Source organism: Cloeon dipterum, chromosome 3 (genome assembly GCF_949628265.1).
Source record: "Cloeon dipterum chromosome 3, ieCloDipt1.1, whole genome shotgun sequence".
In the NCBI taxonomy this organism is placed as follows: Eukaryota; Metazoa; Arthropoda; class Insecta; order Ephemeroptera; family Baetidae; genus Cloeon; species Cloeon dipterum.
In genome coordinates, this window is record NC_088788.1 from 14373572 (window position 1) to 14389548 (window position 15977).

The 15977-nt window shown below is 39.9% G+C and overlaps 1 protein-coding gene across 3 annotated transcripts; it reads right to left on the reverse strand.

Annotated features, from left to right (window-relative positions):
- Positions 1-1565: 1565 nt before the first annotated feature.
- Positions 1566-14713, reverse strand: LOC135938547 (fatty-acid amide hydrolase 2-A-like). 3 transcript variants are annotated; one of them, XM_065482232.1, is made up of 11 exons: positions 14565-14713; positions 10771-10949; positions 9875-10094; positions 9223-9440; positions 7865-7976; positions 6460-6617; positions 5531-5671; positions 5374-5475; positions 4118-4285; positions 2448-2630; positions 1566-2226 (listed from the first exon to the last, which is right to left on the reverse strand). In XM_065482232.1, the coding sequence occupies exons 2-11, from the start codon at positions 10945-10947 to the stop codon at positions 2116-2118; spliced, it is 1590 nt and encodes a 529-aa protein (XP_065338304.1). In that variant the 5' UTR covers positions 10948-10949; positions 14565-14713; the 3' UTR covers positions 1566-2115. The 3 variants fall into 3 exon arrangements, with proteins under 3 accessions (XP_065338304.1, XP_065338303.1, XP_065338302.1); XM_065482231.1 differs by lacking the exon at positions 14565-14713 and adding an exon at positions 12431-12629; XM_065482230.1 differs by lacking the exon at positions 14565-14713 and having other exon boundaries at positions 10771-11025.
- Positions 14714-15977: the final 1264 nt, after the last annotated feature.

The window sequence follows — 15977 nt, forward strand, 5'->3', positions numbered from 1 at the left end:
CTTTAGTCATTGAGTTCTAAAGGAATTGAATAAATATGCGAGAGCTAAACGGCACCTCATTATTTTAAATTGCCTTGCAATGCTCAAGAGGTAAATTGAAGCTTTAGACCGATGATTTGTAAATTACCCTTTGATTTGGTCGGCCACATAGTGAATGCATTTTGGGTTGTACGCTCAGGTCATCAAACTCTAGTTTAATGTGAAGTACATTTTTAGTTTATATGGGAAAAAATCGATGTTTTTGCCAGATGTTCATTCATTGGGTTTAAAGAAACGCTTGAGAGTATATTTACCGCTTTTAAAAAATTGAAAGAACAACATTTCGAAAAAATTAAATGAATTCTTGAAAATCGTTGATTTGTATAATATGGGCTACTTACTTAAGAGGTTAAATAATTTAATGACTTGAATGTGGGAAATCCATTGAAAAGTAGGAGTAGGGACTACAAACAAATGAGGAGGAGGAAAAATGTTCAAAAAATGTTTGCTCACACCAAATGATGTCAAACAGCACAAGGTGAAATAGAAGCAAGACTATTTACAACCGAAATTTCCGGCTCCTATGAAGTTACGCTCTCATAAAGTTGTGAAATTTTCCATTCGTCTGAATAACGAAATGAAATAAAAATAATATGCGTAGTATGTTAACAGATAACTTAATTTTTATTGTACTGAAATATCAACCAGTTTATGCTATTTTTTTAACTTCTATCGTAGCGTAGTGATTGCATAATATATTTTTTTCACAATTTAAAAGGTTATGCCAAGAGTGTTTGTTTAATTAACACATTTTATTTTATAAATTTACTGTAGGATATTTTTGTTAATAATAACTTAACAAATTATGGAAAATACAGTGTCCGCGTTGAAAGAAGAGTGGTATGATTTCAAAATATTTATTACGCTTATAATAATTTAATCACTTTGCCTTTTTTACCACAGCTCATCCGCGTTGAAGGTGTAATAAAACGCGGCTCCAGACATACAATATACAGACACTATTAATCTTTGAAAATTTAACATGTATAGCAAGTTCGAGCGAACATAAATATGTTTGAAGGGCAGCAGTTCATTCGCTTTGAATGCGAATATTGCGCAACCAACCAATGCACTTTTTTGCTCTTGGAACGTTCGCGAACCGGTTGAATAAGAATGCTTCTTTTTTCAAACTATCTACGCAGCCGAGTGACCAGACTCGAGACAAAAACTAAAACTCATCGTGCGACTTCCATTGTGTGGTCCGCTTTTTTTCTGTCCGCAATTACGTAGCTCTTCGCGCACGCTTGACGTCATTCTTATATTATTTATTTAACAATTTTTCGGTCAAGTGTTATAAAAACTATTCAAGCGAGAAACTTCCAATTTTATGCGAGCTAGCAGCAAAAGAAGTGTTAATTCGGCCTTCAATTTCTGATTCGCAGAACGCTCGCTGACGCTGCCAATACGGCGCGAATAAATCTGAACTTGACCTTTCGGGTGGTATTTTAGTTAATTGCTATTTCATATCGTCCCCCGCAGACTCTGAATACATGCAATCAGGGTAGAGAGAAATAATAAGCTGGCACTTAGATTGATTTTCTTTTGTCTTTATTGTCATATTCATGTTTTATGGTCGTTGGGTAAAAACTGCAGTCTCTTCTTACGACTATAAAAGTAACAACAATTATCTCTCGGGTCATACACGTGTCTGGGCAATTTCATCGCCTCAAAATTACATTCAAGTAAGGGCCTTTAGTGCGATTAACTTCCTGAACGAGGCTTTTCAGGGAGTCGGTCTCAAATCAGGTACGTAAGACAGAGCTGCGAATTCTTCGGCGATCCGTCCCAAACCGCGGTATCGGTTTCTGAACAGGAACTCGACAATTCGCCCTCAAAAATCAGCAAAGGTACAGCACAATCGACCTAAGTGCTGAGGAGAGATCCTGTTTACCGTAACGAACGGCATATTCAAAGTGTCCAAACTCGAATCTGTAGTTCACAGTGTGTCTCTCCTAATCCTTTGGTGAAATTCCTCGATTTATATTATAGGGCCCATTTATTTCGAGCTATTTAAAATGCGTTCTTGCCCTCTCACGGTTCAGGTGGTTTGGAGCCGTTTTTTCTTTATGACGGCCTTCAAACCGTCTCCTTCTCGTCGGAGGGTGGGGCGACCCATCCCCCGAAGGCCTTTTGCAGCTCCTCGGCCACAGCAATGGTCAGTCTGTCCTGAAGAGGGTTTGCGGCCACCTGAGGAAAAAAACAATGATTTTGACATTCACCTTCAACCAAGGGCAGGATCGCAAAAAAACGTGACAAGATTGATGGTAGCACTATGAATGCGTTTGCTGAGAGCAGCTCTGATTTTTTGCTCCTGCCGCCAGCAATGTGCTGGAGTTGAGAAAAATTAATCGAGCTTCGACGTCATTAGCGAGTTAAAAAAAGTTCTTTCGGCAAAAGATATGACGTACCTGGATTCCAATTGGCAGTCCTTGGGCGGTCATGCCTACCGGGCAGTTGGTCACAGGCATTTCAGTCGCGTTGAATGTCACCAGGTAGGAGACGTTGAGGAATTTGTAGTAGATTTCCCGGTGGAGGAGTGCTGGCTCGGTGAAGGAAGGGAAAATCACGACGCCGTGTTCGCCCAGCTTCTCCTGCGAACGTTTAAATTCAATTTTGATTGCATTGAAACTAGGTCCATAAAAATTTTTATAGACAACGCCAAGGTGACAAATGAAATTTTACACCTGCCTTGTTGCGTGCGCTTTGCAAGCTCATGAGGAAATTATACGCATATAATTCAAAAATTTTTATCTGATTGAACAAGGACGACCTGTCTTTTGAACAAATTCAGCTATACATGTTCCATTAAGGATAGCAAGAAATCCGGAAGCAGTCAAGCATGAATAATTAAGGTACTTAACAGATGTTTAATATCGTTAGGTAATCGTTAAAGCACATACGAAGGCCATTACAAATTTATTTTTAAATGTACACCAGTCGGAAGATAAACAGCATAAATGAAGAAGATTTTTGCATCGTTTAACCGAGGATACATTCTCTTCTTGAAATAAACCAAAATCGGTCCCGTGCCATTTTAAGAATAAATATTTACTTAAAAGCTGAGCACGTAAAGTACGGAGCACGTCTACCCAAGGCGAGAGGGAGACGAGCCAGTTAAACAGCAAAATTTGACCTTGTCGCAGTCGACATGAAACCAGTATGTTTTGTTCAACATACAATTCTTCTCTTCCTTTCGCATCCTTCTTGCCGCCCACCGCAATTGTTTCATATTCTTTTTCCTCTTTTAAGTCTGCGACCACAGGATTGGCCACTGGCATCTCCGCATTCATAAAAAAGTCGTCGCGCAGATCCCAATCGCAAGGCTCCTTAAATTATTTAGAAATCTATCACCGGTGACGGAGGGGAAATTGTTTGAGTGTCGCAAACGCATTAAAGAGCTAAAATCGAACACAATGCTCAATTTGACCCAGGGCTACGCTCCTCCGCCCCTCGTGATTGTCATGAGCAGAACAATGAGGCGAGATATTGCAACCATTGCGCAAATAATACACCGTGACCGGCGGCCGACTGACTTCGCACCTTTATGCCACCGAGCGGGAAGTGTAACGAGCGTCTAATTTCCGACCTTGCGACCCACTCGGACACCTGATCAATTCCTTCTTCGTTAATGTGCGCAACTACGGTCGTCCGTTTATAATTGTCACCAACCGCGAGCATTGTGAAAAAGCTCCCTTGGTCAAGAGCCGTGTTTCCGCTTGACCCGTCAAAATGAATTACCGTGTCCGAGATAATAAATAAGCTCTAGGCTCAAGAGTATTTAAAAATCAATTCGTTCTTTTCATGACCTTCACATGTCAAAGTAAAGTTTTTTCTTCCTCAAATTATTGCGAGAAAAAAATTATCCAACTTTGTTCCTTGCAGAGCAACACGTTTTATGACATGTGCAGATTTCTGTAGCACAATTATAAATTTATGTTTCAGCCTTGAAATTAACAAGCTCAAAATTTCTGGGCGAATTCCAAAGTGTTATTGCCCTGTTGATAGGCCGGGAGGATTTTTTATTCGGATAATATCAAACATGGTGCACCTGAAAATTTGTATGTTCGCAATTTATTACCTTGAAAATATTTTTGATTCGCTGGTTGCAAGATACCATCTCCCTGAAGTCCTCTTCAGACACTTTGTCTGCAATGCGTTTCAGCATTCCATAGAGAAGAGGCGGGAAAGTGTAGTCAGACATGCAGGCGAAGTAACGAACCCACTCCCAGGTAACGCTTTTCCATTCCTGAAAATAAACGAACAAAAAAAACATTTTTTAACGATGTGTAAGTAATCAAAATCATGCGAGCTGCGCGAAATGTGTGAAACTGCTGCTAATAATTTGAAAGGCAGGAAGTTAACGACGAGTTTTTTGATGTGGCATAACAGTATAAAAATTTAGTCGCGTGCATGAGCGGTTATTTTAATCCAGCTTTGTGATTTCATCGACTATGGAATGCAGGAAATAAGTAACGGTTGTAATTGTTTGGAAGTAAAGCAGTGCGGAAAATTGTCTTTAATTTGCAAACACTATACTACCATTAAAAAATTTGATGTTTTAGATCAAATAAAATACTGCACGCGTTTCATGCTATTTCCACCAAAATAAATCGAACCGATGAATTTTATTAATTTAATTCCAACAAACTGAAATGTTTAGAATTCGATGGACTTCATTAATTTGTCTTTTTAATTATAATATGGAACAACCAACATAGATACCAACACTTCAATCAAGTTAATTAATATTGTCAGATTTTTTCCAAATTGAAAGTTGAGAACAAGCATATCTTTATTAATTAATTTGTTTATCCTTTTAAATAATTTAGCCCTAAAAATGATTATCATTAAATTTAACGCCTAAAATTTTCGTAGAAATCCATTTAATAGAATTGAACTTAATTTGTAGCATTAGAATTATTCTCAAAAGCATAATTTCTGCAATTTTCAATTAGCTGCGTTTTCGACAATTAAAGGTTATTATTCGCGACGGCAAAAGCTGCTTCAATTATGGCTAGAAGTCACCTAAAATAGAGAGAGTTCACCTGCCGTGTTGTGAGATTGAAATTTGCGCAAACCACGATCTCGGCGCTACTGCTGAGCTGCTTTATTTATTAATTTCACGTCTGTCCGCCGCGTGCCGTGCCTCCCGACGCAATAAACAAAATTATCGCAAGGCACGTTTCGGTCCATATCGGTGTTTACTACGAATTAGCCTGATTGAGCAGCCCCGACTGTCCAAATCAGAGCCGGCAGCAGCGGCTATATTCGCGAGAAATCAGCCGGTCGCGGAATGGGGTCAGAAAACTCGTTTTTCGCTATAGTTATTCTCACCTTGGATCCGGGCTCGACCTGGAACATGCACTCGACGGCGTTCATCTTGAGCAGGATGGTGGATGCAATTTCGAAAATGTCTTTCAGCTCTTCGATGCACAACTACCGACACATTGGTTAAAAAAACGCTGCCCAAACTGTACTTCCCTCATCTCACCTTCTCAGCCTTGACGCCGCACGACTTCTCCAGGTGGTTGACGGCCTTTCTCAGGGCGGACCTGACCTCAGGATCGAGCGACCGGGTGAAGACAGCGCCATCGTCCTCGACGTAGCATAGGCGCATCCCTTTCAGGTCCACCTAGACGAAAGTTCTAATTAAATAAGGTCACTCAGCCTGTGTTAAAAGAGTGAAGTTTCGATGCGAGAAGAAATTTACATATTCCTTCGTAATATGATGAAATAGAAAGTAGACAATGTGTTTTCGTAGTTGTATAAATCATTGCTAGGTGCTGCGGTCAGCAAAAAATATTACTTTACAACCTTAAAGTGCCAAAAAGTTGTTTGAACTTGAACGTAAAATTAATGGACGGACCAGCTTGTGAACAGATTCGAATGTGAACGGGTTGTGTTGCAGGAAATAAAACTAAAAACGTTCAAGAATTTTCCTTAATAAACTCGTGAAGCATACATAAAAGGTTACAATCGAGGGAATCGGGGGAAATTTTAATCCGCGATAATTGCCAAGCATGCTCGCGGCAGGTGCCTAGCGCAGATCTTTGGTTGGTGATAAAAGGTTTCAAACTCGGCACCGATGACAATCTGCACGGAAAATTGCGACAGAAAAAAATGCAGCAAGATTCCGGCGGCGCCGACTATACGAACAACAAGTGCGCGGGAGATGGGCGGAGGAGAAAGTTTATGGAGCCGGTTCCACTTAGCTAGCTGCAGCTGTGTGAGTGTGTGCTGCTGCTATGCTGCCTCCCAAAATTATTGTATAACACACACCGCTGGCGAGAGACAAGATCATGTGTTGCCGGTTGCGCAATTCGAGGCGCGCCGGCCCAAAACTGCTGCTTTCATCACGCCGCGAGCGCGCGCATTGACACTAATTCACCGATTAAATGGCATTTTCTAATTGTTGCGTACCTTCTGCTGCAGATTGAGTGCGGCGGCGTTTTCGCCAGCCATGACCCTGAGGGTGGGAGCCAGGTCCTCCGCGTACCGGCCCATCAGCGCCACGCTGAAGAACCTGTCCCAATTGGGGTCGCTCGAGCTCGGACAGTGGCCCTCGTTGGAAACGAAACCTGCAAACAGTCCAAGGTGTTAGAAAAGTCCAAGGTGTTAGAAAAATGTGGTCGAGAATTAATTAACACTTCGTCCCTCTCGAATTGAAAAATATTCAAGCGGTCGGTTCCGCACGAGCGGATTATAAGGAGAAAGATTAGTGCGGTAGTTGCAGGCGTTCAAATCCTGCTCTCGTAGCTTATCTTTGATAATTTATTTGTTATTTTCCTTGGTCGTGCCCACCTTATAAACCTAAGTAGCGAAAAACCTTCAGGATATATTAGACTTTGGATTTATCTCTGTCACATTAAATTTTTGCTGAGATTTTAATTTTCAGATAGCAAAATCTTTTTTTATTTACATTCAGCTGTTTAAAACAATTATTCCATCTATTAGTATTAAACATTTTAGTAGGCTTGTGGTTTTTTGAAATATTTTTAAGGAGCAGCCAGCATAAGCCCAACTCGCGGAAAATAGTAAAATTTTATTTTTGGGATTTTCCAGTTTAGACATGAATACTCAGCAAATAAAAACGTTTGGTTTTAGATAATGTTAAAAATAAATTTAAGTTAAGTCAGAATTCCTTCAACCTAATCATATTTCGTGCTTATTTGGTGCTCTCCAAACATCAAACCGCAGTCACAGAATAAGTAATCCATGATAATAGTTTTGTACATTCCTAAAAATCCCGCAAAACTGTGTATTTTTCAATCATGTGAGCATAAAGTTAACTCTGGATGAAACTAAATTATTTAACAGGCGCGAGGAAGAATGAAATCGTTGCATCCCACGGCTTCCTTAATTATTTTGATTCTCTTGTTTCGCCGACGTAATTAGAGACTCAGTTTTAGTTGGCTGCGTAGCAGACAAAAACGCAAAATTCCCAACGCATTCAGGTTCAAGGGCAGCTGGAAACTGCAAGCTTCTTAACTCGTGCATTTTCGAATTTGCATTGCACCAGAGCGTAGAGCAAATTCTGCACTTAACGAGCAAAATATATATCGCAGACAGAGTCAACACAAGGTCCGTGACAGAACCTTAACCTTTACAGAGTAATTAACATCTTTTGCCGCCTTAATTGTATAGGAAGTTCAAGTTAAGAAAACAGCATGCCTCTCTCAGTACCCAGCAACATGCAACCTGCAGTTCGCCGTATTGAGCGTTACTGCTCAGACAGCTCTAAATGTGAGCTCTGGGCGCGTTCAGAAAAACTGCGGAAGCCGGCCGCGCGTCTGCATCGGCCTTGAACATTTGGAAAGGGACTCACCTGGGGAAGGCTTGTGGCCGAAAATGCCGGTGAATGCAGCGGGAAGACGAGCCGAACCGCCCACGTCAGAGGCCAGTCCGACCACTGACCCTGCCGAAGCCAAAAGGGCAGCCTGCAAAACAAAGCAAAACGTTTTAAAATTTTGGCGCAAATTTGTAATGCTGCATGGAGATTTTGCATTTTGTTGAAGGCTGATCCCATATGAGGAAAGTGATTCTCATGCCCTAAGAAGCCAATGAAAACAAGGAATTTTTTCGCGAACCTGCCTGTACTTATAGTTTTAAAGATTAAATAATGCTTTGTACCCTCCCAATAAAAAGGCAGTTAGGCGTTAGGCAAGCCTATGACACGAAATAATTAATTACATCTCTTGTGCAAATACATTCAAATTATTTATATTGAAGCTGTATTTTAATTGCTTGCCCCCGCGGCTAATTTGGAAACCAATCAAGTTAGAAAGTAAATTTCCCTGATTATTTCATTTCTCGTACGCTAAGAGATTTTACAGAATAGTTAGTTATACTTTGGTCTTATTTTGAGAATTGTCTTATTTATTTCCTCAATTAAATATGATTTTTAAGGGATGAATTCTTAATTTCAAAAAACTATACAGCACTAAAAATATTGCATTTTCATTAAATAATCTAATTTCAAATGCACGTCAAGGTTTCTACCTTCCCTATAAAAACATTGTTTCCATTTTTATCTAGTGAACAACAATTTTGGTGCCGTATGGCCCATCGAACTGGTTTTGATTCCCAAAAGCACGACACACAAATCCACCTGTTTGGTCACTTTTCTGGCCGATCTGGCTCGCGCTCGAATTATATTATAATGATAGTGGCGGTGTCCTGCCAATGCGATAGAGACCTGTGGCCGGAATGTGTGCCAAGGTCACAGACTGGTCACAAAATTATTTCTTCACCGCAACCAAAACCCGTGCGGCAGCAGCCATCAAGTTCACCCAAATAGTAAAATTATTTTTTCACGCTGTCATTGCCGCAGTTGGCCACCTCACGTCGATAATTCGCTAACTGGTCTATGATGCAAGCACCTCGTTGGCCATTCAACCATAATATTTTGAGTATTAAGGTTAAGAAAAATAAAAATTATCCCTGCCCCGAAAAATCGCTAAAATCCCCAACAATTATGAGTTACATAAGTTGCGAAAAAAATTTGAAGTTTTCTTAATTTTCCCAAATTTCTTAAATAATCCTTATATAACTAAGAGTTTCCCACCCGACTAACTAAGATTTAGAATGAATGGATCGTCAGTTTCCGCGCAGAAAGCGAAATCCGACGGGCAGGCGCCCTCTGGCGCCCGACTGCGGTGTTTTGTGCGAAAAACAGTTGCTTACTTCTCCGCCGGAGGAGCCACCGGGCGATCTCCGCAAATCGTACGGGTTGTTGGTGCGACCAGTGTTGTTGTTGTCCGTCTCGTAGCACATGCACAGCTCCGGCGTGTTGGTCACCACGAAGGGGATACCACCGGCAGCGCGCACCAGCGACACGGTCCGCGCGTCTTGGGCCGCGATTTTCTTTGTGCGGAGCTTTTGACCAGAAGTGTTGCTCAGTCCTAAAATTTACCACATTATTTTATTACTACATTTATAAATTTTATGGACCACCTAAATCACCATCGGGTTAGAATTACTTTTTATTTTAATTGAATTCTTATTTTTAAGGTGAATAAAATTTCTAAATAAAAGTTATTAATTAATCTCAACGTGAAATTTTTTTATTTAATTGCTTGTAAGATAGTTTTTTTCCGAAAACTGCTTTTTAATAAACGAAACCAATTTAAAACAACAAAAAATATACCAAGCTTTGATAAACTCTAACTTTCACCTTTAAATTAAAAAAATACTTTGGGCTCCTTTACGTGGCATTCAAGCGAAATAAAATGAATGAAATAAATGAATGCCTGTTGAAAGACTCTTTTTTTTAATTGGCTCTCATTCAGTCACGGACACGACTTATTTGGTTAATTTTTACGCCATCGTTTCTCACCCTGAACGGCAATGCTCTCTTTGACTGAGAAGGGCACCCCCAGGAAGGGAGTCTCCATTTCCATTTGTTCGACGCTCTTGGCGCCGGAGCGGATGAATTTGTCCACTTGTTGAGCCTCTTGCAAGGCTTCTTCGTATCTCTCGTCCACCACGCAATTAAGTTGTGGCTGGACCTCTTTGGTGCGAGCGATGAATGCTCTCATTACTTCCTCACTGGTAACCTGCGAAGAACACTCTCATGATGATTAATCCTTGACATTAATTGTAATTATATTTTGCTAGTGATGTGGTATGAAGTTACGCGCTCATTGCATTTTTTTCTAAGGGAATGACAGAGTTGTTTGCCCTTTTGTTATTTTGAGTGTGTGTGTGTGTGTGTAATTAACTCTTCCTCCATTTCTAAGGAACTGCTGGCATCAAGGAAGTGACTAGGCAAGAATGAAAGTGAATGAATATCAAACACGAGCTCGATAAGCGCATTGTAGCCGCGTGTATTTTATTCCGCTAAGAGTGGGATTCAAAACGAGGTTATCCGTTTGTGTCACAGAGTCGCGGCTTGCTGCCACAGCAAAGAGCTATCTCGACGCAAGGTCAAGACTAGTCTAATATGCATATTTCAAATAGTACATCCTTGGTTTCTTTGTTTTAATAGTCTGAGTTTTGAAAGGAAACAAATAAAGTAATTTGTTCTTTGACATGATTGAAGTATTTTGTGAAGTGACTAGTGGAAAATTTGAAGGTTTTCCAAGCTAAAAGTTTGACTGATCAATTTAAAATATTCTTTTCATCAAAATATTTTAATATTTCAGTTCAACTATTTCCCCTAATTTTTCCCAGAGGATAAAAACGCTGAACAAAACAAAATTAAATATTATTAAGAGCAAAATATTTTCTCACCTGCTGGGTACGGATTTTGTGTGCAAGGGTGGTCGCCCTCTCGAGCAGCAGCGGATTACGGATGCGAGGAAGGCTCTTGGGCCGTCGCAGGTTGGCCAGTCGGACGAAAGGGTGCGCGATGACAGCGGCGATCCAGACCAGGATCCACAGCAGGCGTTTGGCGCACTCGCTCAGCATCTCTGCAACCGCATTTTCCTGATTAATCAACAGCACGATGTGCAGGCCGACTTTCGGGTGCATCCTCCGCGGTTGACGATACAAAACGTCACTGCCCGCGAGCACTGTATTTGTGCCAGCTGGCAACGCATCTGATTAAATTCATAAGTTCTTCGGCAGCGGCGGGAACTGTTTATTATTTTACATTCGCCGCGCGTCCTTTCTGATAAAGGGAAAGTGACCCTTGGAACTTTAATATTTGTTTCAAAGGAAAGCTTTACAAAAGCCTTGCAAAATTAGGATTACGAACGCTAGGCACGCAATTTATTGCGATTTTTCGCATTGAGAGCCTTTTATTTTCCTTCATTTAACAATTCCGCACGCGCTGCGTATGCGACTGCATATTTCATATCGCGCCAGAGGTCAAAGCTTTTTTTATTATTATTATTCCACTTGCTTCTTCCATCGCTTGCAAAATGCGGATATTTTCCTCCACAACATCGGAAAACCCATTTGTTTTTACAATATTTTTCCGATTTTCTCCTTGAAATTGGCAGCTCGACACCGGCAACACCGGCCGATACAGGAAGAGCAATTGGATCTAGTTTGCAATGAACTTGGCGCGACAAGAGACTCATCTAGCGCGTGAGATGTGTGGATCATTCATTATTTCCCCGTTTGCAAACTTGTTCGACAAGCTTGGAAAACGGAGAATGCGAGTCAACCGGTTAATAATCCGCCCTGCTGGAGATGCAGCGCTTCAGGAACTAGATTTTGCTATTTATGCATATAGGATTGTGGTCACGGTTATGTGTCATTGGGCTGTTTAGATCTCAAACAAGGGCAGCAACACACTAGTAACTTATTCAAGCAACCATAAAAGCGTAAAAATATTTTGATTCAATTACTTACACAAAGAGCACATTCTAATACAATTTAATAAAATATTTTAGCTTTTAAAATTAGTTTGAAATATTTATTTTTTAAGATAACAATTGTTATTGGAATTAATTGTGTTTACAGATACTTTTAGTTCGGATGCTAAGATTATTACAGAAATTACATTGAAAAATTAAATTGTGCAGCAAATCTTTTACCAAAATTAATGTCATCTGTATATACCATTATTACCTGGTTTGCAAACTAAATTACTTACATTGTTTACAACGTTTTTATGACTATGGTGTGACCCAAGACATCCATTTTAATATTATTTTTGATGCAATTGTTGTATTTTTTACCTTTCAAATTTAATTTACGTTTAAAACGATAATATATATTTTTTTAATTGGAATAAAAATTAAGTTGATGGACAAAAGAAAAGAAATTTATTTGATTTAGTAAACTATTGACCCAAGAAATTTGAATTTTAAATTATTACAATATGTGGCACTTAAACCAGGACATGTAAAGATGTGTGTGCTAATGCATCTGCATCACTCGAGAATAATGGATGCAGTCTTTGAAAACAAATGTGGAAATTTCAAATAAGAGATACACGTACCTTTAAGTTTGGAATCGGACTTTTTCCTAAAGCAGAACATTTTGGCAAAGTGTGTTTGGCGTTGGTAAGGTTGAAATAATAAATTATTAATTAAGTAAGCTGCGGTTACTTTCGCCGATCTAGGAGCCACCAAAACGAATTGGTTTGCTCGCTATCACACTATTGCCGTCGCGTTGCGCGAAACCAGCAGCACTGAGTGCATATCCCGCCTGAGCCGCTATATATACCTTTAGCTCAGGTTCTCAGGGCACGAACAAGGTCATTTCCGACCTGCTCACCTGCCTGCTCGTCCGATGCTAAAAATCATCATTTGTCATTGGTTGTTGCATGTGCGTGGCTATTATTAGATACTTTGCCATTTTCAATGATATTTACTTTTGCAACAGAGAGTAATTATTGAGATTCCTGATATTAGAGGCATTTTTAACAATCTAGTCTTGATCAGCATTATCACAACAAATGCGCGGTAGAAATAAGAGTAGAAATATCAATTTTTTATTATATTTCTTCGCGACGCATAAAATATTCTGCGTGAAAACGCAGCTGAGTGTTTCGAATTACAATGTATCACCATTGAGTTATTTTCTCGCAAAACAATCAGGCTTGATGAGCGGATGATTGCGATTGCACCTTGATAGCAGTATTGATGGGAATAAAAGATTTTCTCGGGTGAGGCAATCGAAAATGCAATGAAGGACAAATAATGATAGAAGTTCTTTCCTCTTAATTCAGTTTTTGTATTTCTTAAATTTATTTTTACCGCTAAATATGTGAGGAAAGTAGCATTCGTGAGGGAAGTAAGAAACATTATCTCGGCGTGAACGAACAGCGTGGAGACCCTGAACTTGCACTTGGCACATAGTCGTAAAGCAACTTGCATATCACTCTCTTTACGGAAGTTATTTTTTAATCATTTAATTGAGAATGGGAGCAAAGTTCTACTCATTGCAACGTGTTTTTTTCTTATTATTATTTTTTAAATAAGTGAAAGCAAATAATATCCTTCAGTGTTAGACTTAAGTAAACAACTAATCAGATGATAAGAAGACCATTCAATAAATATTTGGCTTTCTTAGTGTAATAATTTATTTTGTACCTCCACGTCACAATATAAATCAATCAAAATAACGAAATTAAAAATGCACCCTGATTTTTTGGCTCCTCAATAAAAAAATTCATAAATAAATATTTCATTCATTGATCTATATATGCACGTTAATCAACACAGCCTTTTGTCAATATGGTCAAAGACTAATTGCAATTAGCAGATCGACTAGGAAGGATTTTGTCGCACGTGTTGCTCAAATATTATTTCCATAATTTGCGCCTATCTACGTCTACAAACGTAAGGAGTGATCACCGGCCTCAGCTCCCAATCCCAACGTAGCTACCTTAGTTGAAGATAATAAATGCATTATGATTGTTTTGAAACCGCAAATTGTAACGATTACCCCAAATTTGGAAATTTAAAGTTGGTTATGCAAATTAAAATTTTATTAGGATTGCAGCTTTTTCTGGGTTTGATAAGGGAATAAGAAGCTGTTCGAAAACTGTAAAATTGGAAACGATATTGAAACTTAAAAATCGCGTGGAATTAAATTTAATACCTCAGCTATAATTGACCTCGAACTCTAATTTGACTCGCAAGGTAACTAACATAAATTTATGATATTGCTCACCAGGTATAAAAATGCGTAAGCTGCGCCCAAAAAGAGCTCGTTTAGTCAACCGTCACGAGGAAGTGAAATATAGTCTCTTTAAGTGCCCTCTCTTGCTTTATAATTCTTTCTAGTAGATGACCACCGAGTGGTAAGATATAATTATTTTTAAACATACTTTGAGTAATGCGTAATGCATCAACAATATGTTTAGTATAGCCATTTAAAAGATATTAGTTAGAGCATAGCGATGAAATTTGTAAACTTTTGTGTGCTTCCTAAATTATGTTTTGGGATTGACGTAAAATTTGGCAGAATATACTGGACAAAATAATCGAGTTATCATTTTACTTCATTCTAGGACAAATTGGCGTTATAAATTTAACATATTTTTAGCACCATTAAAATTATAATTACTTTCAAAATATACAAAATCACAATGCTGAGATGTAGCCTGGGGAGTAAAATACACGTACTTGTGTTTGTGCAGGAAAAATTCGGTTGCAGTCGAAGCGGCGTCGAATCTGGCCACTATCCCTCAGACAGAGATAGCGCTCCAGCCGAAAGTTCTGCTGCTGCGGTGCGAAACAGACTGCCGTCCGTCTTGGCGCGGGGACTCCTCTTTAGGTGCCCTGATATTGCCAAGGTCTCTGTTATTTAGCGTTTTCCTGCAAACCTGTCCCGTTTTCGTAATCGTGAAGAAGAAAACTAGGAGGAGGAATGTTAGTAAACCCGTCTAGCCTGATTGTGTTCCTCAGCCGCGTGCACGATTAGAAGCACGCGCGAGACGCGTATCGTAGAAGGCGAAAGGGTTATTATCGTTTCCTACATGTGCTCTATGCCGCAATTAGTCATTAAACTAGTCTGCTTCGTATTAAAAACAGCATTTTTTCGCTGCATAAGAGGGAGTGGGGGCGATCGCGGGGACGAGTCGGCCTTGGACAAGCACGTCAAAATTCTAATGAATGCTTGAAACGCCTTAGAAGGATTTTGAGAAAAAAAGAAGCGTTTGAGAAAATGGAAACAAAGCTGCTTGTGTTTGGTGGTTCGCGGAATCGTAGCGGCATGACATAACGCGCGAAATGAGAGAGTGACGCAAGTCAAATCAGCAGAAGACATGCAATTTCAGGGCGTGCGTCTTGTGCCACAATAGCCCAGCGCGGCCTTGTCATCCGCTGCGGCCAAAAACCCGGTGCCCTTGCTCTGGCTGCCGGCGTCCAAGTCTTCATCAAATCATAGGATGGGAACGCGGAAACGATTAGCTGCACGGCGCCAACCCCCAATCGGTAGTGGCCTCTGTCGCGAGACACACAAACAACGCGCCTCCCCCGTCGAGTCAAAACAGCTTTCGCGACTAATCTGATTTCGCAAAGCTGCTTTTGCCGCCATTTATCCTCGGTCTTGAACTGCTTTAGCAGAGTCGCGTGGCTACTTAACCCTTGCCGAGATTTGCTTATACAACCGGCGCTTCACGAATTTGAAGCGGGTTGCCTGCACACTCTGCCCGCAGGCGCCCTCGCGTTAACTCGATGATGAAATTTGTAGGGGCTGCTTGCGTTTGGAGCCGGCGTGCGGCATATGGTGATAAGAGTAAATGGATTTTTATTATTTACTAACAGAGTCAAGTGGTTGACTTTGCGCGATTGACAATGTTCCACCTGCTTTTGTTCTACATCACGCAATAATAAATTAGATAAAAAGAGAGTGAAATATTTATATAAATTGTTGATAGATGTCAAATGCAGGCAGAAGTACATACACGAGCCTGTCACAATTGTTCAGTTGAAATTATATAAAAAAGAAATGTTCTGCAGAAATATGGAAAAATAAACAGATCGCTTTACACTTTAGAAACTGCATTTAATTTTAACTGAAATAGACGAAATGTC